The sequence below is a fragment of the Sturnira hondurensis genome, unplaced genomic scaffold (genome assembly GCF_014824575.4).
Source record: "Sturnira hondurensis isolate 20B ecotype Veracruz unplaced genomic scaffold, ASM1482457v3 Scaffold0018097, whole genome shotgun sequence".
NCBI lineage: Eukaryota > Metazoa > Chordata > Mammalia > Chiroptera > Phyllostomidae > Sturnira > Sturnira hondurensis.
In genome coordinates this window covers 4,398,181-4,419,717 of record NW_028090728.1, presented here as the reverse complement: position 1 = coordinate 4,419,717, position 21,537 = coordinate 4,398,181, and the positions used below count along the sequence as shown (strand labels likewise).

General features: G+C 60.2%; 1 protein-coding gene across 1 annotated transcript in view; it reads left to right on the top strand.

Moving 5' to 3' along the window:
• Positions 1–21,537, top strand: part of OBSCN (obscurin, cytoskeletal calmodulin and titin-interacting RhoGEF) — a gene marked incomplete at its 5' end in the record, with an annotated part of 76,373 nt that overhangs the window by 51,605 nt on the left and 3,231 nt on the right. The window contains 21 exons of the mRNA XM_037068826.1: positions 838–1,005; positions 1,319–1,421; positions 1,731–1,860; positions 2,607–2,721; positions 11,720–11,911; positions 12,572–12,668; positions 12,933–13,054; positions 13,570–13,682; positions 13,839–14,007; positions 14,180–14,261; positions 14,787–14,987; positions 15,635–15,695; positions 16,196–16,273; positions 16,634–16,806; positions 16,958–16,984; positions 17,546–17,698; positions 17,789–17,834; positions 17,963–18,040; positions 18,370–20,383; positions 20,991–21,071; positions 21,351–21,461. Of these exons, the coding sequence (XP_036924721.1) occupies positions 838–1,005; positions 1,319–1,421; positions 1,731–1,860; positions 2,607–2,721; positions 11,720–11,911; positions 12,572–12,668; positions 12,933–13,054; positions 13,570–13,682; positions 13,839–14,007; positions 14,180–14,261; positions 14,787–14,987; positions 15,635–15,695; positions 16,196–16,273; positions 16,634–16,806; positions 16,958–16,984; positions 17,546–17,698; positions 17,789–17,834; positions 17,963–18,040; positions 18,370–20,383; positions 20,991–21,071; positions 21,351–21,461 (4,314 nt within the window). The remainder of the gene's footprint in view (positions 1–837; positions 1,006–1,318; positions 1,422–1,730; positions 1,861–2,606; positions 2,722–11,719; positions 11,912–12,571; positions 12,669–12,932; positions 13,055–13,569; positions 13,683–13,838; positions 14,008–14,179; positions 14,262–14,786; positions 14,988–15,634; positions 15,696–16,195; positions 16,274–16,633; positions 16,807–16,957; positions 16,985–17,545; positions 17,699–17,788; positions 17,835–17,962; positions 18,041–18,369; positions 20,384–20,990; positions 21,072–21,350; positions 21,462–21,537) is intronic.

Below are 21,537 nucleotides of genomic sequence, written 5' to 3'. Positions count from 1 at the left end.
TGGGCAGCGTGGGAATGCAGGCGAGGCATGGAGAGCTCTTCTCTGACAACAGGGTGAGGACTGAGAACGGACTCTTAACCAAGAGGCGTTCTGTGGGGGATGGAAGCTGAGGGGAGGTGTTTTGGAAGACAATGAGGAGGCGGCACTGGAAACGGGGAGAGGGTGAGAACAACTTTCCTGGAACGTAGTATAGCACTTCGGAGAAGCAGGATGTGGCTGGAGCCTTTTTTTTTGTATATGTTAAGGTAATTTTTGAGGTTCCCTGTGAATTAAAGGTGAAGATGCTGGTTCTGAGCTACTGTAATTTAAACCACACATGCAGAGCTATTGTAAAGTGTTTGTTTATGGAATTATATGTATTTACGGAGGAAAGAGTTCCTCAGAGTGAAAAGTTCCTATCTATTCATTCCTTACCCAGGAAAGAAGCACATTACGAGCACAGACATTAGGTTGGGTGGGTGTTTGGACAGGGTGATTAAGGAGATGGGGGTGTCCGAGTGTGTCTGCGGGGTGGGGGGAGCCATCAGCGCCTCCGAGTTGTCTGGAAGTCACACTTCATTGGCAAGGAGGCTCAGGGTCTGCTTAGTGGGATAAGACATCTGTTGCCTTCAGGGGAGAGCCTGCCCTCCAGAGGCTGCACTGTGCACACAGAGGTCTGGGGAGTGTTCGGGGCTCTTCAGCTTGGCCAGCAGGACCCTCAGCAGGAAGCCTCGTCTGGCCCTTGTGCTCCAGGGCTGCTCTGCACTCCCCATCACCACCTGTGACTGTGACCCCCCAGGCAAGCCCAGCCAATCATCCCCATGGGGCCCCTCTGTGACAGCCCTCCCTCCTTTCCAGATGGGAAGCCAGTGGAGGTGGACCCTCACCACATTCTCATTGAAGACCCAGATGGCTCATGCACCCTCATCCTGGACAACCTGACCGGGGCTGACTCTGGCCAGTACATGTGCTTTGCAGCCAGCACTGCTGGCACAGCCAGCACCCTGGGCAAGATCCTGGTACAGGGTAAGCCTGGGAGGGAGGCTGGGTATAGGGCACCTGGGCAATACCCACTGCAGCAGCCCCAAGGGGTGCAGGCATTCAGAAGGAACTGGTGGGTGCTGTGGTTCTCTGACCCAGGTCTGGGGGCTCACCATCAGGCGGGGTCCTACACCTTATGCTATCTCTCTCTTGTTTCCCTCTCTCTCTCTTCCTCCCTCCATCTTTCTGTGTCTCTCATTCTCTCTGTGTATGTCTCCCTCTGTCCCTATCTCTGTCTCTGTGTCTTTCTCCATCTCTCTCTGTCTCCCTTTGTGCCCCATGCCCTGTGGCCCCTCAGTTCCTCCACGGTTTGTGAACAAGTTTCGGGCGGTACCTTTTGTGGAAGGAGAGGACGCCCAGGTCACCTGCACCATCGAAGGTGTTCCACACCCTCAGATCAGGTGGGCTGGCGTGATGAGGGGGTGGGCCTGCCCTTCTGTCTGAAAATCAAGGGTGGGCAGCATGGACACAAGGTCTGGGTGGGTGAGACAGAAGCTCGGCCTTTTGGATAACACCTGGGGGCCTTGGGACCAGTACGTTCTGACACAGCCCGAGCAGCAGCAAGGAAGACCCTGCCAGCTGCAAATGGCAGGTGGCATTCAAGAGGGTGGGCCCTATAAGGGCACCCGGACCAGAGGGATGGGTGAGGGAGAGTCATGAGCACAGGGGACTTGGAAGAGGCCCCAACTGACCACCAGGGCTGGCTTCAGGTGGTACAAGGATGGGGCCCTGCTGTCCACTGGCGGAAAGTACCGGACCCTGAGTGAGCCACGCAGTGGCCTGCTCAAGCTGGAGATCCGGGAGGCCAGCAAGGAAGACGTGGGCTACTACGAGTGCGAGGTGAGGAAGGGTGCCAGAACGTGGTTGGGGGCTTGTCATCATCAGCCAGGACACATGATGAGAGAGGGGACACCAGACTCACTGTCACTCACCATCCATAACAAAGGGAACACCAGGTTCACTGCCACACACCACCTATGATGACACAGAGAACCCTGTGTTCACTGTCACCCACCATATGATGACCCAGACCTGCCGTCACTGACCAATCGTGAGGCGCAAGCAGGACTCCATAAGGGGCCTGGGTAGGGTGTGTCCTCGGTTGTGTGGTACAGTGTGCGGCCTGGCTCCGCGGGGCTCCATCCTCCTCAGATGGTGCTGCTGGCAGCCTGGGGTAGACGGGGATGGGTCTGGCCTCCACGTCAGGTCCCGAGCACACAAGTTGTCTGTCAGCTTGGGCCCTGTACAATTCAGTTACTCTTGGCCACACGTGGTGACTTAAACTTAAATCTGCTCAAGCTAACTCTAAGTAAGATTCGATCCAGTTCCCATGTTCAGGGCCCACAAAGCTGCCATTTGGAACAGTGGGGACAGAGAGTGTCCTCCACCATGATGGGATCTTGGGCAGTACTGGGTCCCTGTGGGGACATGGTAGCAACTCTAGGACTCTGTGGTCAGGCTTTAGGACTCTGACACACAGGAGCGGGTGTCCCCACGCTCTAGCCAGTCCTTACATCCCCAGAGAGCTGCACACGGCTCCTTGGGAAGCTGTGGGCCCTCAATGGCTTCTGCTGTCCATCCCACAGCTGGTGAACCGGCTGGGCTCGACACGGGGTGGCCTGGAGCTGGGCCTGCAGAGCTCCACACTACAGGCCGAGGAACAGCGCCACCGCCGGGAGCACACCACTGCCATGATGGAAGGTAGGTGCAGCCACTGGGGATCTCAGCCTCAGCCTAAGCCTGGCTGGATTCTCTGTACACCTGGGTCTGGTGGGGTGAGATCGTAAGTCCTTCCGATGAGGGTGTGCTCCCTGGAGAAGAGGTACCGGGGCTATGGAGGAGCTGCAAGGCCCCAGACTGGAATAGCAGGTGTGTGGGGCAGTTGGTGGTGGTCCGTAAACCCAGAACACAGGCAAGGCTGGAGGGGTAGCCCTGTGGTTGGAGACTCAGGACCTGCTCACCATCCCCAAGGCCAGACCCGGGCCTGAGCAGTCTGCCAGGCAGAGGTGAGCGAGTCCTCATGGGAGGGGCAGAAGGGGTGGTAGATGGGACAGCTCCACCTAAGAGGGGGCCCCTACCAAGTGCAGAGTGTAGGCTGCTTGGTTCCAGCTTGGCTCCCGGGAGAGGCAGCAGGTGTCGGAGCCTGGTCCCTCCACACCAGGTCAGTTGTCCATGTCGAACACAGCCCCTGGCTCCTTCTGGGGTCCTGGTGCTGCCCCTGGGGTCCTTGGAGAGCGAGGGGTGGGCCAAGCTGCAGAATGGGCCTCGTCTGGGAAAGGTGTGCTACTGGGCAGGAGGGGAAAGGCAAGAAGATGCTTCCACTCACATGCACAGTGGCTCCAAGGTCCCAGCTGGGTCTGGCAGGGGATGGCCAGGATGGAGAGGAAGGTAGCTGGCACCTGTCCTGGGCCTGCTCAGACTGAGAGAGCAGCTTTATGGGGCTCGCGGAGCAGGCTGTCAACCCAGGGAGAATTTTTCCCAGTCTGAGCTGCATCACCTGGAGGGACTGTCTGGTAAGGTGGTGAGCCTCCCATCCCTGGAGACATGCAAAACAGGCCGGGACAACACCTGGTGCAGCTGCAGCTTTCATAGCAAGATGAGTTGAAATATGTGTCCTTCCAAGTTCTGAAAGTTGGCTTCTGTGATCTTTGGGCCACTGGATCCAGTGCCTCCCAGGGCCCAACATCTGGGGCCCACTGTCCATCTGGATCCTCACAGATTCAGGCCACCTAGTGCTCAGAGATTGGCCTTGCAGGGACCCTGCCCTCCCCTGTGGGCAGGGGTCCTGTTTCTCGTGCCCCGGAGGGCAGCCTGCACTGGCTGAGCTAGGTCCTGCCAGGAGTCCCTGGGATGTCTACGGCACTTCTGCGTCTTGCTGGGTGGTATCTCATGGGGATGTGCTAAGCAGGGGCCATGGCCATGGCAGGCCCTGTCTACACATGATAAGTGCATCTGACAGAGCCATTCACTTTGCTGTCACGATGGATCTTTTCATCCACATTCCATGACCGTGTGCAGGAAATGGGGCTGTGCCTCACTCGGGGAGATGGCTGTCCTCGTGGACCCAAGTGTACTCCTGGTATTGGAGCCTCCCACCTCCTGCTTCCTAACCTTGTCCTGCTGCTTCATCGTTAACCTGGTGGCCCCGCAGCCAGCTGGCCCTGTGGAGCGGGCACTGCCCCCTCGCTTGTGAAACTGCACTGGGCTGGAAGCCCTGCTTCGCAAGGCTGCGCCCTCCCTGTGATTGCCAGCACTCACGGGGCCCGGGGCCTGTCAGGTGGCAGTGAGGTCAGGAACAAAGTGCAGGGTGCCAGGCCACCACTCCTCAGAGCAGCAGGACAGGCCCCAGCCAAGAAGGGTGACAGACAAGGTGCTGCATGTCTGCTGCTCTGTGCACAGGGTCTGGCTCTCTCTGGGCCCCACTAAGACCACACACGTGGTGTTTTGGCTGATCCCACTCTCTCCCAGTGGGCTGCGCTCTCTCCAGGAAGCAGCTTACACACACAGACACACACCTCCATGCGCATACACATGCAGGCAGACATGCACACATGTGTGCACATGTGCAGTAAGCGTGGCTCCCAAATGTGTGTCGCAGCGTGGCACACACAGACACAAGTAGCATATCCAATTCGCACACGCCTAATGGGAGATAAGCTCAGACGCTCTCAGTCGCCTAAGGCGCATCTTACTCCATGCGGCACGGCAGCACAGCAGAAAACCTATACGCCCAGGGCCGGAGGCCCCGTGCCTTGGGCCCTGCTGCCTGCACTTTGAGCTTTCCCTTCAATCTCTCTTCAGGACGGTGACAAGGGATGTTGAGATGTGAGGGTGCTGGTAGCTGTGGAATGGTTGCTGTCCAGGTGGGCAAGATCGGGTAGGACATCTGTGTGCCAGGCCCAACCCTGCCCAGAAGCTGCAGAGAAAGACTTAGGTGGTTGGGCACCTGCTGCCTGGTCCTGTCTCCCTCTCAGGATGGGGACCGCAGGCCCTCTCCCTGGGAGTTCAGGACCCCGACAGGAGCCTGCAGGCTGCTCCCAAGGGACTCTGTGGTCTCCTGCCATGCAGCTCAGATGTGCCTCCTTCAGGACTTCAGTCATTCTCTCCTAGAGACACCTTTGATCTCTAGGATGTTTTTTGCTTTTTTGCATCAGCCATCCTGGTGCTAGTTTGGCTGCTTGCTCACTGTGCAGCCACAGGCTATTCCTTCTCCCACTCTAGCCCTCAACTCCTATGTCAGAAAAGTCAGACTTTGGGCCTGACAGATTCCCAGGGCTCTCTTGGCACATGGCTGAAGGAGAAGCTGGGATTTTTCTAGGTGGGCAGCCTAGGCTGTCCCTGAAGCCCCCGCAATACCCTCAAGAGGGACAGGGGTGCTGCCCTTCTGTGGCACACATTGTCATGCTACTCGAGGCACACATGGTCACCATTTCAGAGGCAAGGGAGCTGGGGCTCTAAGCGGAGGCAGCTGTCCCAGCCACACACCACCAGGCAGGGCTGGGAGCCCCGGCTCCAAAGCTGAGAGGCTTACTACGCTGCCCTGCCACTCAGAGAGCTCAGCCCAAAGCGCTGGCTGATCTGTAACCCTCGCTATCCTGACTGTTTTCTTTGTAGTCACTGAGCAGGAGACTAAAGTCCCCAAGAAAACCGTCATCATGTAAGTGCAGGCGTGTTCCTAACATTCCCTCTGACTGCAGTGCCCCTGCATGCCCACTAACCCACCTGGACCTTGCCTGTCTGGTCTGGCTGCCTGCTTGCCTGACTGCCGCCCTTTGCTTGTCACACAGAGGGCAGCACCTTGCAGGCAGTCCCAGGAAGCTGCCCTTCCCCTGGGATCGTGGCCCCCTTCCTGCTGCTGAGCTCTCTCTTCCAGGGCCTTGGAGCCCTCACCGTGGCTGCCCTGCCTCCGAGGGCAGACCACCGCCACATACTTCAGTGTCTCACCCAGGGCTTGGACCCAGGGTCACACCAGTTGGGGTGGACTTGGGACCGACAGCTGTGTCCCAGGGTGCTAGTGGTATGTTTCTGCCCTTCAGTGCCCTGGAACCTAGGGCATCACTGGCCAACAGAACTTCCCGTGACAATGGAAATAGTGCACATTTACATGGCCTCCCGCAGCAGCCGCTGGCCACCTGCAACTATTGAGCATTTAATAGTGTCTAGTGCAACTGAAGGACTGAATTTTGTCTAGTTTTCACTAGTTTGGCTTTAATTAAAATAGTGTAATCATAGTAGACAGCACAGCTCTAGGGCCCTTAGAGGTCTCCAGGTCCAACCCTCACATTGGAAAGATGGTGAAACTGAGGCTCAGGGGAGAGAGAAGTGTTGGTTACAGGGGCTCATGAGTAAAAGCTAAGAACCCATTTTCCTGGCACCACACCCACTGCCCTTCCTCATCCTTCAGTGCCTTTAGGGCTGAGGGAAAAGCCACATGGCTGTTCACATGAATAGCACAGGAGGTCCAGAGCTAGCTGAACCCACAGAAGCAGGGTTAGTTTTGGCCTGGATATCCTGAGAGGCTTTCCGGTAGGAGATGTGTGCAGGTGGAGGTGGTAGGAGAGCTTGCCAAAGCTGGGAGGCAAGAGTGACTGTTGTTTCCGAAGGCCAGGCAATGACAACTCCAGGGTGGGTAACCGCCTAGCCCTCTTAAGGGAACGACCATTGGTCACATCTCTGGAAAATCCCATACTCAGATGTTTGATGAGACCCTGGGTTGATCCTTTCTTGACCTGCTTCCTCTCCCCACGAAGCAGGCCGCCCCCACAGCACAGGGCTGCCTAGGGCAGCAATGAGCACCTGCCCCGTGGCTGGCACTCCACAACCTGACCCAGGTCAACTCCATCTCATCCTGGAGGGCAGCGTTGTTCTTGTTTACATTCAATGGAGACAAATGGAGCAGCAGAGATGAGGCCAAACGGCCCCGGGGGAAGCATCAGAGATGAACCGTGCCAGTGGGAGGCTGGATGAGGTGGCTCCTGGCCCTCAAGTCCATTGTGTTCCAGGCTCCTGGAAGTTGCCACCCATGCCCTGCAAGGAGTGTGGCCCTTCAGCTTGAGAAGAGGAGAAGGGCAACTGCCTGGCCTTGCACCCCCCCGCCAGGGGCACACAGCACCAGGAGGGACAGTGGGGGGCCAAGAGCGCCAGAAGAAAACTGGCTTGGCGCTGCTACCGGGTACCTCCATGCTGTGCTAGTGGCCTCACAGCAAGAGGCCCACATGCCCTCATGGGGGCAGCAGTGAGCCCAGTAGAAGGCGGGGGCGCTTTAAAAAAAGTCTTTACTGGGGAATTTTAGAGAGGGGAGGGGCGAGAAAGAGACAGACAGAAGACAGACAGACATTGATGTGGGAGAGAAACATCCATCAGTTGCCTTCTGTATGTTCCCTGACCAGGGATCAATCCTGCAAAATTATGGTATGTAGGATGACACTCCAATAGACAGAGCCACTGGCCAGGGCTGGGGGTGGCATTCGGAGGAGTGACCCAGTGTCCCAGTTGCACCTGACTTGCTCTCCTATCTCAGCCTGAGGCCAGAAGATGGGGCCCAGCCCAATTCCTCCTGACATTTGCACAACTGGGCCTGGGTGTGAGGCTGGAAGCAGGCCTTGGCCCTGAGCAGATCACAGCCACACACCCCAGTTTTCCATCAGTTAAGTGGGGATAGCATTTCCCCTTTGTCAGGTAAGGGCTGGAGGGGCAGGGGCCACACGTCTCAGGCCCAGCCTAGGTGTCACTGCTCCTGGATGCAGCCCTGAGTCAGACAAAAGCAAAGCTGGAGAGAGAGACAGCACCTTGGTTGTGGCAGGCAGCTGGCAACGGCACTGAGTCATCCCTACCTGTGGGCCAAATCCTTCTGCCTGGGCCCGAGAGGAAAGACAGGGCCCCGGGCCCAGGAAGGCTTTCCGCCACTCAGCCTGTCTCTGCTTCCTGCCTGTTACTCACTGCATCCTTAGCACCCAGCCAGCTCAGTGACACTGGATGGCAGGGGAAGACCTGACTGGCTGGCAGGTGGGCTCCTGACTATTGGTCCGGGGCAAGTTTTGAGCCCTTTTTAGCCTGTAGAATCAGGTCAGACCCACCCCCCGGTGCTGCCACAGAGCCCCCAGTCAGCACCTCATGTACACTTACATGCAACCGGCCTTCCGTGCTGCCTCCTCTCCTCTGCCGTCCCCTATTTTGGGAAACAAGGCCCAAGAAGGGGGAAACCTAGTCCAAAGTCACAAAGCCTATGACAGCAGAATCACACTCTGAGCCAGGTGTCCTTGTCTAGCATCATAACCCAGATCGAGAGGCCAGGAACACAGGCTATGCCAGGGCTCTGACAATCCACACCTGCACCAGCACCTGTGGCATCAACTGCCCAGTCTGTCCCTGCCCTCTGAGAGCTTACTGAAGAACCCCCCTCCCATGAAGCAAAGCACAAAACACTGGTGGAATGACTGGGAGGGCTGTGGGGCAGCACCTGTCCATCAGTAATTTGAGGAGGACTGGCATCTCCCAAATGGGGTCACCATCAACAGGGAGGGAGCACTGGCCCAGAGGGACACTGCAGACTGGACTTGGTCTGGAGTTTGGGGTCACCAGTGTGATGCAGCAACATCTCAGCTCCTGTTTGGAAGTCCTTACACCAGAGCCTCTGGTTGACCAGATGAGACTTTGTTTCTTTGTTCTCTGGCTGGAAGTGCTAGAGACCGGGCTCAAGGGCCCATGTAGGAGCTTGTGCAGTCTCACCATTTGCTTGCTGGTACACTAACCTGATCTCTCGTGCTGGCCTTGCATGTGTGGTGGCATGGGTGGCAAGCCAGGCCGCGGTCTCTGTGCCATCCCCTTGGCCCTCTCCCTGCAGAGAGGAGACCATAACCACCGTGGTGAAGAGCCCCCGTGGCCGTCTCCAGTCCCCCAGCAAGTCTCCCTCCCTCTCGCCTTCCCGGCGCCCTGCCAGTCCCTCCAGGCCAGGTCTGTCGACCCCTGAGCTGCTGCACTCACCAGGGGCCGGCCAGCTCTGCAGGCCGGGGGTGGAGCCGAACTGGAGGCCCACTGTACCCATGCTGTACGTGACGGAGCCTGGAGCCCACACGCTGGCCCTGCCCAAGGGCACTGGGCCCATGTCCAAATGGGTGGAGGTCGAGGAGACCATTGAAGTCCGGGTGAAGAAAACAGGCCCGAGAAGTGCATCTCCAGCCAGAGAGGTGCCCAGCAGTTCGGCGGGGTTTCTCTTCACGCTACCTGGTGGGACCCCAGGAGGAGACCCCAACACAAACAACTCCAACAACAAGCTGCTGGACCAGGGGCTCCTGCCCCAGGACAGAGTCTTCTGCGTAGGTGCTGAACTGGAGAACCCTGACCTGTCCCCTCCCGGGGCCGCTGGAGAGGAAGCCCCTCTGGAGGTGCAGGATGGGGCAGGTGTCTGCCTCACAGAGGAGCCCCTAAGAGCCCATGACCTTCAAGGTTATGACCCCAAGATTCTCACACACGATGGCCGTATGCTGACGCTGGCTGACCTGGAGGACTACGTGCCCCGAGAAGGGGAAACCTTTGGCCGCAGCAGCCCCATGACTAGTGCTTCTGATGACCCACCCTGCGAGGTCTCAGTGCTCCAGAGAGAGATCTGTGAGCCCATTGTGGGGCAGCCCATCCTGCTCAATGTGGGGCGCCCACCGGGCCCCCAAAGCCCCCTTGGCTTTTTCAGCCACTTCTCCCAGGAGGGGGCTCCATCAGGGCCTCAGGTCTGTGGCCATCTTAGTGCCTCCTGTGTGCGGGAGACCTGGGCTGAGGGTTCCGCACCCTGGATGCCGTCCTTCCGCACTCAGGTCCATCGCTCTGTGGACAGTGGCCAGAGTAGCTTCAAAGCTGAGGTTTCCACCCAGAGGGTCAGCTTTGCAACAGTGGGTGAGACAGTCACCCTGCACCTTCGCCGGGATGGGGATGAGGGCCCCAGCCCCTCCCAGGGCTGAGGCTGTGGTCGTGGTTGTGGTCGTGGGCACAGGCAACTGGGGGGTTGAGACAGGGACCCTCTCGGAGCCAGGAAACTGCCAGTAGGGCTGCTGGCTGCTGCAGCTGCACAGGGGCAGCAGAAGAAGAGGCCTGGCTTGGAGGCCTAGGGCCGGTCCCCGGACCTGCACCCACCTGCTTCATAGCTGTCCTGTGTTTGGGGCTCAGGAGAGAGACCTGAAGCCAGCACCTCGGGACATGTGCTCTGACCCTCCCCTTGTTCTCCAGCAATTTGGGACTTGAGCTGCCCATCCTCCCACCAGGTGCTTCCTACCTCATAGGGGGTTTCCAGCTGAGGACACTATGCACAGCTGGAAGCCAGATTATCACAGTTCTGTGGGAGCAAGAGGGAGACCAGCTGCGGGCTGTGTCTCACTTTGTTTCCTGCAGCACAGTCCCGCCCCATGCCAAGGTGCTCAGTGGGGGCTTCTCTGAGGGCACATCTTCCCCGTGGACACTTCTCAGCCTCCAGGGAGGCCGGCTGAGGCCTGCTGGGGCCTGTGCTGCAGACCTCTCAGACCTCCCCTGCAGAGTGGGCTGGGGTCTGTAGGTGGGAAGCAGCCCCTGTTAATTCTATGATGATAATAAACTGGCTCCTGCACCCCATATTCTGCTCCTTCTTTCTTCTTCCAGTGGCTCTGGCAACTTGGGCAGGAGGGGTCCTCTAGGCCGGACCCTCTGCTGGCAGCCATGGGTGGGTCCTGGCCACCCTTGGGTCTGTGGGTGGGGGCAGGACAGCTCATCATTCCAGCCTACTAGCACTTGGGCTGAGGGGCTGGTTGCCAGTACACACGGTACGCCTGCCCGTGGCGGTGGCCCCCAGCCTGCTGCGGTGAGCAGGCCTTCCTGGCCCTTGTGCAGCGGGGCTGCTGTCAGGACATACAGCGAGGGTGTGATGCGTGTGGGGTCCTCCTTGGGATGAGAAAGGACAGGGTGGGTGCCCTGATGTGGGAGAGGGTCTTGGGGCAGGGGAGGGCTCTAAGCTGGGGACCTGCTGGGAATGGAGCATTGGGCATGACTGGGTACACTTGTCAGGCCTCAGTGATGTACCCAGGGCTGGCCTCTGGGTGCAGGAAAGGACTGCACCTGGGGCTGAGGGCAAGGAGGGTCCAGCAGTTCCTTTGGGAAGGGAGTCCAGGGCAGGGGCTGGATGAGCGTGGGGTGACCTGGGTCCAGTCAGGGTGCACTTGGAGGGAAGGGCGGATAGGCCTTCAGGTGGAATCCCCGCCACAGCTATGATGGGGCTTCCATGGGAGGGCAGCAAGGGAACCCACCCCTGTGGACCCCCAGGTCCCTGACTTGGTGCCAGGCTGCAGGCTTCCCGTATCCTGGGGTCCAGAGGGAGCCAAGGGGGAGACTAGTGTGCAATGAAGGGATGGGGAGAGCAAAGACTGAGGGATGGACGGGGCACAAGGTGGGTGTCCAGGCCCAGCTGCCCTGGGAGGCGACCTTCTCCAGGGCTCTGCCTTCACTCCCCTGAGCACCCTCTCCCAGACCAGGGAGAGGGGCCACTCCCAGGCCCCTTTCTCTGTCAGGACTCTACCACCTGCACCTTCTGGGAGAGTAGTGGTGGGTAGGTAGAGCAGATGGTGGGAAGGGCAGCCCGGTCAGCTCCCCTGGACACTTTTGAGGACCGAGATGGGCTTCCTGGAGGCCCTCCCTAGGCCCAGGCCATGCCTCACCCTTACACGCTGACCTGCTTTTGCCACAGGTGCTGCTGTCCCGCCCCCAGCTGCCCTGGAGCAAGAGGACCAGGAAATCAGGTCTCTCCAGAAGATGCTGATGGGCCCTGAGGCTCCAGGAACCTCTGCAGGGGACCACCCCAGCCTAATGCCCAGGGGGCCACTTGCTCTCCAGGAGGCCAGCCCCCAGCTCCTGTGCACAGAGGCTGCACATGAACCCGGTGAGGAGCAGCGGTAGGCTGACTACAGAGTACCCCCTGCTGTCAGAACCTCCTCCTCTGTGTTGACCCCAACCTTGGTCCTCATGGGTGCCCATCTCATTGGAATGAGCTGGCAGAACTCTGGGGACCCAGGCATCTATGGAAGTCCTGGGCAAGGCTCACACCTCGCTCAGGCTGCCTATGAAACTAGGCAGGGGGTAGTTCGGGGAGGTTCTGCCCACCCTGGACATATCTGTCCTGAATGTGAGAGGCCTGCTGGTTCAGACCCCTGGCAGACGGCCTGGGCACTCTAGGCTTCAGGGCAGGCCAGGGGGAAGGGAAAAGTGGGGGAGGAAGAGGAGAAGGAGGGGACACATTTCACCTGACAGAGGTGGTTGCAGGCAGGCTGCCAAGGCTGATGCATCCCTTTGCAGGATGGGGTTGGGGTTAGGGGCTAGGCAGCTCAGGGCTGGTGGCCCGGGCTACCAGCTGGGACAGGAGGGTGCCCTGGAGGAAGTGTGCATGCTTGGCAGGAGCCTGGGTTTAGGGGCACAGACCCTGTTCCCTGCTCAGCCTGTGCTCTTGCCCCCTGGGCCCTGAAGGGTGGTGCAGGGGCACATGGTGGTGGACAGCCCCAGCCCCATCCCAGCCTCCACCTCACTTGGCCCTGGCCTCTCCTAGCAGAGCCCAGGAAGGTGCTGCAGTCCCTTCAACCTACAAGTCAGGGTCAGGGCTTGGAGCCCCTCTCCACGGTGCATAAACAAACTGTCCCCATCAGGTAATGTCCCTAGCATGCTGGGGGGGGGGCATTGCATGAGGGACCTCTGTGGGTGGGGCAGGAGGCTCACAGCACCCAGGACATTCCTTGTCAGCCCCACTCTCAGGCAAGAGGTGTTGAGGCCCCTGGCTCTACGTTCCTTCCCAAACCATCTGCTGCAGCCTCGGGTGAGGGTGTGGCAGGGACCCAGCTTAGCTCAAGGGTCAGTGACCACCCCCAGCAGTGTGTTGGCAGGCAGACAACTCAACCCACTGCCTGTTCCAGGGTGGAGTCCATGGCCTGGCCAGAGACAGGGGCCGTGGAGCTCTGGGATGTCTGCAGCCATGTGTTCACAGAGACCACGCACCGGACATATGTGTACCAGGCTGGCGACGCGGGGGCCACAAGTAGGTTGGGTATGCGACCCTGTGCCCTCTGCTGGGTGACACTTGCACAGGGGGGCCATCTGATGTGTGCCAGCCCTGCTATGGCCGCCCCTGCTGCCCTCAGTCCCTGAACTCCCTCAGAGGGCTTCACTGGGAAGGGAGGCAGGCAGCAGTGAACTGGACAGCCATTCTGTGGCCTACGTTAGGATGCTCTACATGCCCTGGCCCCGGAGAGCTGGGGTTCAAGCAGGAGAGGCGGTACTCTGATGGAAGCAAGTACTTCCTAACTGTCAGGAGCCTGGGTGGAATCAGGAGGAGGTCACCTTCACTTGGGAGACAAGTGGACTCTGTTACCCTGTGGGTATCTGAGGCCTTGCTGTTCACCGGAACACCAGGATGCACCTAGAGTCCCTGCCAGCCCACTGAGGCCTTGGTGACACAGGCCCCAACTCACAGACTCTGCCGTACGGGCCGCAGTGGATGGCCAGTCTGTGCAGCCTGGATTCCTCCCCACCAGTTCCTTCCCCCACCCCCAGGGCCGCCATCCATGCAGGTCACCATTGAGGATGTGCAGGCACAGAGGGGCAGCACAGCAAAATTCCAGGCTGTCATCGAGGGTAACCCACAGCCCACAGTGACCTGGTATAAGGTAGGGATGCGTGGCGGCGGGGTGGGGTGGGGAGCCTTGTGCCCGGAGGAGGAGTGTATGAAATCCCCACCAGACACTGCGTCACTCACTGAAGGTGGGGTGGCCCCCAGTGCTGGATCCCAAGGCTCATGGTCACCCCATCGCCTGTGCCTCCAGGATAGTGTCCAGCTGGTGGATAGCACATGGCTCAGCCAGCAGCAGGAAGGGACAGCCTACTCCCTGGTGCTCAGGAATGTGGCCCAGCATGATGCCGGTGTCTACACCTGCCTGGCCCAAAATGCTGGTGGCCAGGTGCTGTGCAAGGCAGAGCTGCTGGTGCATGGGGGTGAGTTAGGGGACCTCTCCCAGGCCCCATTCTGGCTCCATGTGGGTGTAGGGTTCTGTGGGCTCCTATAGGCCCAGGCACAGGGAACTGTTCCAGCAGTCACTACGGGGTTGGGGAAAAGTGGGGGGGGGATCTTTGTCCACACTGATGGCTGACTGCTTCCTGGCTACAGGGGACAGCAACCTGGACCTGGAGAAGCAAAGCTATCGGAGAAAACTACACTCTTTCTACGAGGTCAAAGAAGAGATTGGGAGGTACCCCGCCAGCCTGCCCCAGGAGCCTCGCCCCCTAGCCTGCCCAGTCCTGAACCCTGGCTCCCCAGGGTCCACAACCCAGGAGCCCCCAGTCCCCCAGGGAACCCTGCACTCTGCAGACCCCACCACCCAGATCTCCCTGCTTCTTGGGAACCCCACTTTTCTGAGGCCACCCCTCGGTACTCTCTTCCTACTCCCCTCCCCACCCCTAGAACTTCACTTGCCCCTGCCCCCCAGCCCCAGTTCTCTCAGAATCCTTGCTTCTCAGGAATCCTGCCAGCTCAGCAGCTCTTTCCCTGGGGAGCTTGAGTCTTGGAAGGCCCCACCCACACCCCATGCCCTGGAGTACCCTCCCATCTTCAGGAGGTCCCACCTGGTAACCCCATTTCTAGGAAGCCCTTGCCTCCCCTGTACCCACTCCCCACAGCCTCTGCCCATCTGGAAACCTCGCCTGCCAGGAATGCTGCCCCCCATCTTCTTCCAAGCTTGATCTTAGGAGTCTAGCATGGGGTCCCCTCTTTCCAGGGGTGTGTTCGGCTTCGTGAAAAGAGTGCAGCACAAGGGCAACCAGATGTCCTGTGCTGCCAAGTTCATCCCCCTACGGAGCAGGACACGTACCCAGGCTTACCGGGAGAGAGACACGCTTGCGGAGCTGAGCCACCCGCTGGTCACTGCGCTGCTGGACCAATTTGAGACTCGCAAAACTCTCATCCTGGTCCTGGAGCTGTATCCAGCCCTTAGTCCCAGGGGACGAGGCGCCGGGAGCCCCAGGAGTGCAGGGGACCACAGAGTGATGTAGGGCCTGTGGCTCTGCTGTCCTCAGCCCTGTACTCCTCCCGAGGCAGCCAGCTGGGCTTCCCATGCCCCTGTTAGGATGCTGTGGGACTAACCAGCCCAGATATGGCACTGTCCTCATAGCTTACTGCCCCTTGAGCCAGGAATTTTTGGTCAGGCCCCTCTCATGCTCCATGTGACCTCTGTCCAGCAGGAGGTCATACTGCCTAAATGGCAGTCCCAGGCCCCAAGCACTGGGCCTCTTACATTGCCCACCCAGGCTTCAGGGAGGGCCATACCCCTTCCCTGTCCCCTCTGGGTCTCACCTTATCACTTGCTGCCTGGCTGAGAGTCTCTGGGTGTCACAGTGCTTGCCACACCCCACCTCGTGCAGAGGGGAGAGGACACCTCCACTCCCACTCTGTTGCTGGCCACTGGCCTCAGCTCCTCTCCTCAGGGTCTGTGTCCCACACGCCCTCCTCAGTCTGGAGGACCCACCACCCCAGCACGGACTGCACTGCCCCCCAAGATAGCACTTGCCATGGGGTATGGAGTGGGCGGGTTCCTGACCCCCGAGCTTTCCTTGACCTGAACCCCAGGTGCTCCTCAGAGGAACTGCTGGACCGCCTGTTTAAGAAGAGCGTGGTGACAGAAGCAGAGGTGGCTCTGCAGCCTGAGCTGTCTGCAACCAATAGGCTTACGTGCATGCCCCCCGCCAGGGCTTGTATGCCCCCCACCCCAACTGCCTGCCCTAGCAGGCCCAGCTCAGAGAACTTTTGAAGGTCCCCAGAGCCTCACGAGGTGTCACTGCTCCTCAGTCAACTCTCAGAGCCCTGCCAGCCAGGATCACAACTTACCTTTCCCAGCCTGCACCTCACCTGGCCCACCTGGCCCACCAGCCAACCCTCCCCTGCTCTTGAGACATCAAGCTTCCTGCTTTGCTCAGGCTGCTTCACACACCCAAACCCTCCCCACTGTCTGGCCCCAGAGGAATCCCCACGCCCAGGCGTGTGGGGCTGGGGAGGCCCTGACTATACTGCCTGTGGGTTGGTCTCAGGTCTGCAGGGAGTGAGGGGTAGATGGGAGCAGAGCAGGGAGGAAGGTGGCAGGGCAGGCAGAGATGGGCTCTCTCACTTGAGCAGCAGCCTTTGCTACTGCAGGTGAAAGTCTACATCCAGCAGCTGGTGGAGGGACTGCACTACCTGCACAGCCATGGCGTCCTCCACCTGGACATAAAGGTACTTGCTCCACCCACCTTGTGCCCCCAGAGCCCAGGAGCAGGCGGTGGGAGCTTGCAGGCTGGAAGGGAACAGGCCAACCGCTTGCAGCTTCAGGACTTGCTCACTTTGTTGGGGGGAGCTCGCTACTTTACCAGCAGCCCCTTTAGGTGAAATGTGGCTCTGATAGAGCAGAGGCTGTCCCCAAATGGTACCGGAACCACCCGCTCCCAGGGCAGCCCCCTGTCCTCCCTCGCTGGCTTCTCTGTCTTCGTGAGACAGCCCCTTACAGACTCCCTAGTGCCACCCCCAGACTTGGCAGCCCCAGGAGATACCTCCTGACGTCGAAGCCTCACCCACCTCCTGACTGCCCCCCAACAGCCCCCCAACATCCTGATGGTGCATCCTGCTCGGGAAGACATTAAAATCTGCGACTTTGGCTTTGCCCAGAAGATCACCCAGACAGAGCCAATGTATAGCAAGTATGGGTCCCCTGAGTTTGTGTCCCCTGAGATCATCGAGCAGAATCCTGTCAGTGAGGCTTCTGATATCTGGTGAGTGGCTGGGTCCCCAAGGACAAAGCTCGTATGCCAGCACCTCTTCCCACTCTCTACCTTCCCTCCTTTCTTGGTTCCCACCCACCTGGTGCCCATCACCTGTCGTCCAGGCCTGGGATGACTCACAATTGTGGTTTTGTTCCCACAGGGCTATGGGGGTCATCTCCTACCTCAGGTGAGCAGACCCCAGCACCTGCCAGCTGTCTCCTTGGAAGCCAATCCCAGACCCTCCCAGCAGGCGCACAGGAGGTCCCAGGCACTGCTGGCCCTCCCCAAAGACCCAAGGCCCGAGGGGCAGCTATTTTGGGAACAAGCAGTGGGCCAGCTCTGATAAGAGGTTTTGCCCAGCAATTTTCACACACACCCTGTCCCAGAGCAGCCCTTCCGGTTGTGAGGCACGGCCAGTGCTGAGCTGTTTCTCCAGGTGGTTGGGCTGGTTTGCCCAGAGGCCCCTCAGAGCAGCTTCTGCTGCCCGAGGGTGCTGCTGGCAGACTGAGGCTGCACCTCATCTCCAGGTGGGGCCCTGCTCCCCCCTCAGGCTCAGGCCTGGTGCCCACTCTGGGCTCATGATCAGTCCCCACCCCGGGCCGAGCCTAGACCTCTGGGCGAGTGTGAGACACTTGCTGGGATTCTGAGGTTGCCGAAAGGCCATCCCAGCCAGAGCTCTGCCCAGCAGCCCCACAGGACCAGAAATCCGGTATCACGTCTGAGTGCTGAACACTCCCTGTGCTTTCAGCCTGACCTGCTCATCCCCATTTGCTGGCGAGAGTGACCGAGCAACCCTCCTGAACGTGCTGGAGGGGCGGGTGTCCTGGGGCAGCCCAGTGGCTGCACACCTCAGCCAGGATGCTCAGGACTTCATTAGGGCTGCCCTGCAGAGAGCCCCAGAGTGAGTGTGCCCGCCCTCCTCCCTGCTCCCCCCATCCACTCAGGGGGCCAGGTGACCCCTGGCCTGACCCCCAGCTTGGTGCCCCCACAGAGCCCGGCCCAGTGCAGCCCAGTGTCTTGCCCACCCCTGGTTTTTGGTGAGTAGGCTGAGTCCAGCAGGCCTGGTGAACAAGGTGGGGAACTGAGGCTAAGAGGGGTGGGTCCTCCCTGGCCCTAGGATGCACCAGGGTCTCACCCAATGTGGCTTTCTCACCTGGGCCCCCAGAAGTCCCTGCCTGCAGAGGAGGCACACTTCATCAACACCAAGCAGCTCAAGTTCCTCCTGGCCCGCAGCCGCTGGCAGGTGAGCCCAGATGCAGAGAGGGGGCAGGACACCAGGGGCATATGCACGAGGGGCCTGGTAGGCGAGGGAAGCTAGGCCCAGGGAGCTGGTGATGCCCCCCCAGGTTTGGGAGAGCAGGGAAGTGGGGCCTGAGCACCCCTCTTTCAGGGCCTGTGCCCTCTGAGCTGCCAGGATGCGGCAGGACTGCATATGCTTCCAGCCTGGGTGGGGACACACCATAGCCCTGGGGTGCCAGGGATGAGGAGGCCCCCATCTCCTGGGCTCCCCTCGGAGGCACACCGGGAGCTGGAGGGTAGCACATGGCTGACACCCCACCCCTGCACCCCCAGCGCTCCCTGATGAGCTACAAGTCCATCCTGGTGATGCGCTCGATCCCGGAGCTGCTCCAGGGCCCGCCAGACAGCCCGTCTCTTGGAGTGGCCCGGCACCTGCGTGGTGATGCCAGTACCTCTTCCAGTAGCACCTCGTCCTCTGACAATGAGTTGGCACCCTTCGCCCGGGCCAAGTCACTGCCACCCTCTCCTGTGACTCACTCCCCCCTTATGCACCCACGGGGTTTCCTGCGTCCATCTGCCAGCCTGCCGGAAGAGGCTGAGGCCTGTCTCCCCATGGAGGCAGCACCCCTGCCTGCAGCACCCGGGGGCTCAGAGTCCCCAGTTGCCCCGGGCTGTGTGCCCCGGCAGAGCATTATCCACAGCCTGTTCTACCAGCAGGCAGGCAAGAGCCCAGAGTGTGGGGGCCTGGCCATGGGCAGCAGACGGGTCCCCGTGCGGCAGAGGCACCTCCTCAAGGGTGGGTACTTCGCGGGCCCCCCACCTGGCCTTCGAGAGCCACTGCTGGAGCACCAGGCGCTGGAGGAGGAGGCTGCCCAGGAGGAGCAGGCTGCCCTGATGGCCAAGGCACCCTCCTTAGATACTTCCCTGAGGCTGCCCGGTACCGGCGCCAGCACCCCTGGAGGCCCCGGACACAGCCATTCCCTGGATGTCGACTGTGCACGTTCTGCCATCCCCTCTGCAGAGGCCTGCCGTGAGGGCCAGTGTTTCACCCCTGCCCTCTGGGGCCACCAGGAGGCCCTGGGAGGAGAGAATGTGTCTAGAGAGGTCAAAGATGCCATGGAGAGGGGGTTTCCAAAAGGATGGGGACTATGTTCATCCACTGGTGGGGATCCTGGCTTTGCTGAGCAAGAGGGGTTGTCCCAGGATAGCTGTGGGGGGCAGCTAGCTCCTTTCTGTCACCCCCAGTGGGGTCCTTCCGCCAGGAAGGGTTGTGATGCCCCAGCAGCTGCTGCATCCCAAGCTCCTGGTGCCTTTCCTCCAGGTCACTGCCTGGAGGCTCTCTTGGCAACCCCGAGACCCCTCTTCTCTGCTGAACTCCAGGCTCCCTTCTCCCCAGATCAAGCAAGCCTCCAGTCAGGCTCTAGAAGGGAGCTGGAGGCCACCCCTCTCCCTGGGAGGCCCAATCTTCCCAGTTCTCCAGGGCTGGCCTCCCCATCTGGCACAGAGCCTGGCCTGTCCCTGGACACCAAGGCTCTGGCCCAGGAGACAGAGGACCTATGTGAGTCTGAGCTCAGCCCTCCTCGGCCTCAGGAGCAGGCGACCTCACGCAAGTTCTCCCTTGGGCACCGTGGAGGCTATGCAGGGGTGGCCGGCTACGGCACCTTTGCCTTCGGTGGGGATGCGGGAGGCATGCTGGGACAGGGGCCCCTGTGGGCCAGGATGGCCTGGGATACCTCTCAGTCCTTGGAGGAACAGGAGGAAACGAGGGCTCAGAGCCCACACCCCCAGGCCAGTGCAGTGTCCCTGCCAGAGGGCTGTGAAGTTCCCACAAGGGCCTCCCCAGAGCTGACCTTGTGCGAAGACTTCGGCTGGGGGTCCCAGGTGTCACTGGTACAAATCCAGGACCTGTCAGGGGACATGGAGGCAGCTGACACTGTGTCTCTGGACATATCAGAGGTAGAGCCAGCCTATCTCAACCTGTCACACCTGTATGACATCAAGTACCTCCCCTTTGAGTTCATGATCTTCAGGAGGATCCCCAAGCCAGACCTGCCACCCTCCTCAGCATCTGAGGCCAGGGAGGAGCTGGCTGAGCTCCCACAGGCCCCGTGGCCTTGGCAGGGCCTCCCCACCAGCCTGGAGATCAGAGAGGAGCTGGAAGACACAGGACTGCTGCTCAGGGAGGCAGGCAGCAGCAGGAAACGCAGGTGGTCACCCCCCTCCAGGAGCCTCCTGTGCTCCCCCTCAAGGCAGGCACTGTTGGAGGAGCCAGTGGAACTGGGGCTTCACCAGAGGATGAGGGCCTCGGTGGCCCGTATCTCCCGCCTCCTGAAGGGCAGGCCTCAAGGTGACTCCCCTACCCCGACCACAGGGGCTGCTGGGCTCAGCCGGGTGGGCCCCTCTGTACCTTGGGGCATTGTGTGCCCATGCCCAGGAGTCACAGCTCGGGTGCCCACCTGACACAGGAAGCCTACTCTTGTCCTGTTCCTGTGCTGCCCACACCTCAGGCACACAGGGGCTTCTGTTCCCAAGGTCACCTTCTTGGCTTCCTCCCCTCCCATGTGCATCTGAGACCTGTGTTTGGATCTGAGCTGCTACAGGGGTTACAACCCTGTGGAGAGGATCAAACCAGGGCCAGTCTTCCTGACTGCATCCCCCTCACTGGCCCTGCCTGACCCCAGACATTGGCCACGCCTCCTGGGCACCTGTACCCCTCACCTGCCTGAAGTGGCCCCTCCAAGGATAGGCCTATGCTGACAGGCTAGGGAATGGGTGGCCTCACAGCAGATTTAGCTTGTCCCCCCCACCAAAAAGAAATTCCCTGGGTCCAGGCTTTTTGGCCGTATGGGGTTCCACAGTCCTCCTCCCACGCTCCCAGTGGTAGTGCCAGGGGGCTGGTTGCCAGAAAGAGCCAGACCCTTGATATGAGCTCCCTCCATCCCTTCTCCCTGCAGGTCAAGAGAAGGAGGGGCCCCCCAGGAAAAAGGCAGGCCTAGCTTCCTTCCAGCTGTCAGGCCAGAAGAGCAGAGACCAAGGTGCCTGGGGCTGGGCCCCCCATCTTCCCAGGGGGCCTGGCTGTGGGGAAGGGGAGCCCCTCCACAGTGCCCCAACCAACAGGGGGCAAGCTAAAACCCACAGTGGCTTAAGCCCAGACTGGGGGTGGGGTGGGGCTCGGCTCCCCAGCTGTGGGGACTGAGCAGTCCTGGAGGAACTTTCTGACGAGGTGCTAGACGAGGTGCTGGGTTGAAGATGAGCTGGATGAGGATGAGCTTCTCTCCAGTATCCCCACCTTATACTTTACCTCTCTTTCCTAGCGCCATCTTTCCTAAGGAGGCTTGTGGATGAGACAGTGGTCCTGGGCCAGTCTGTGACTCTTGCCTGCCAGGTGTCGGCCCAGCCATCTGCACAGGCCACCTGGAATAAAGGTAAGGAGCTATCCTGGAGTGGGGGAGGGAGTGGGCGGAGGAGGACTGTGGGGGCTGCTCCTTGAGGTCATGGCTG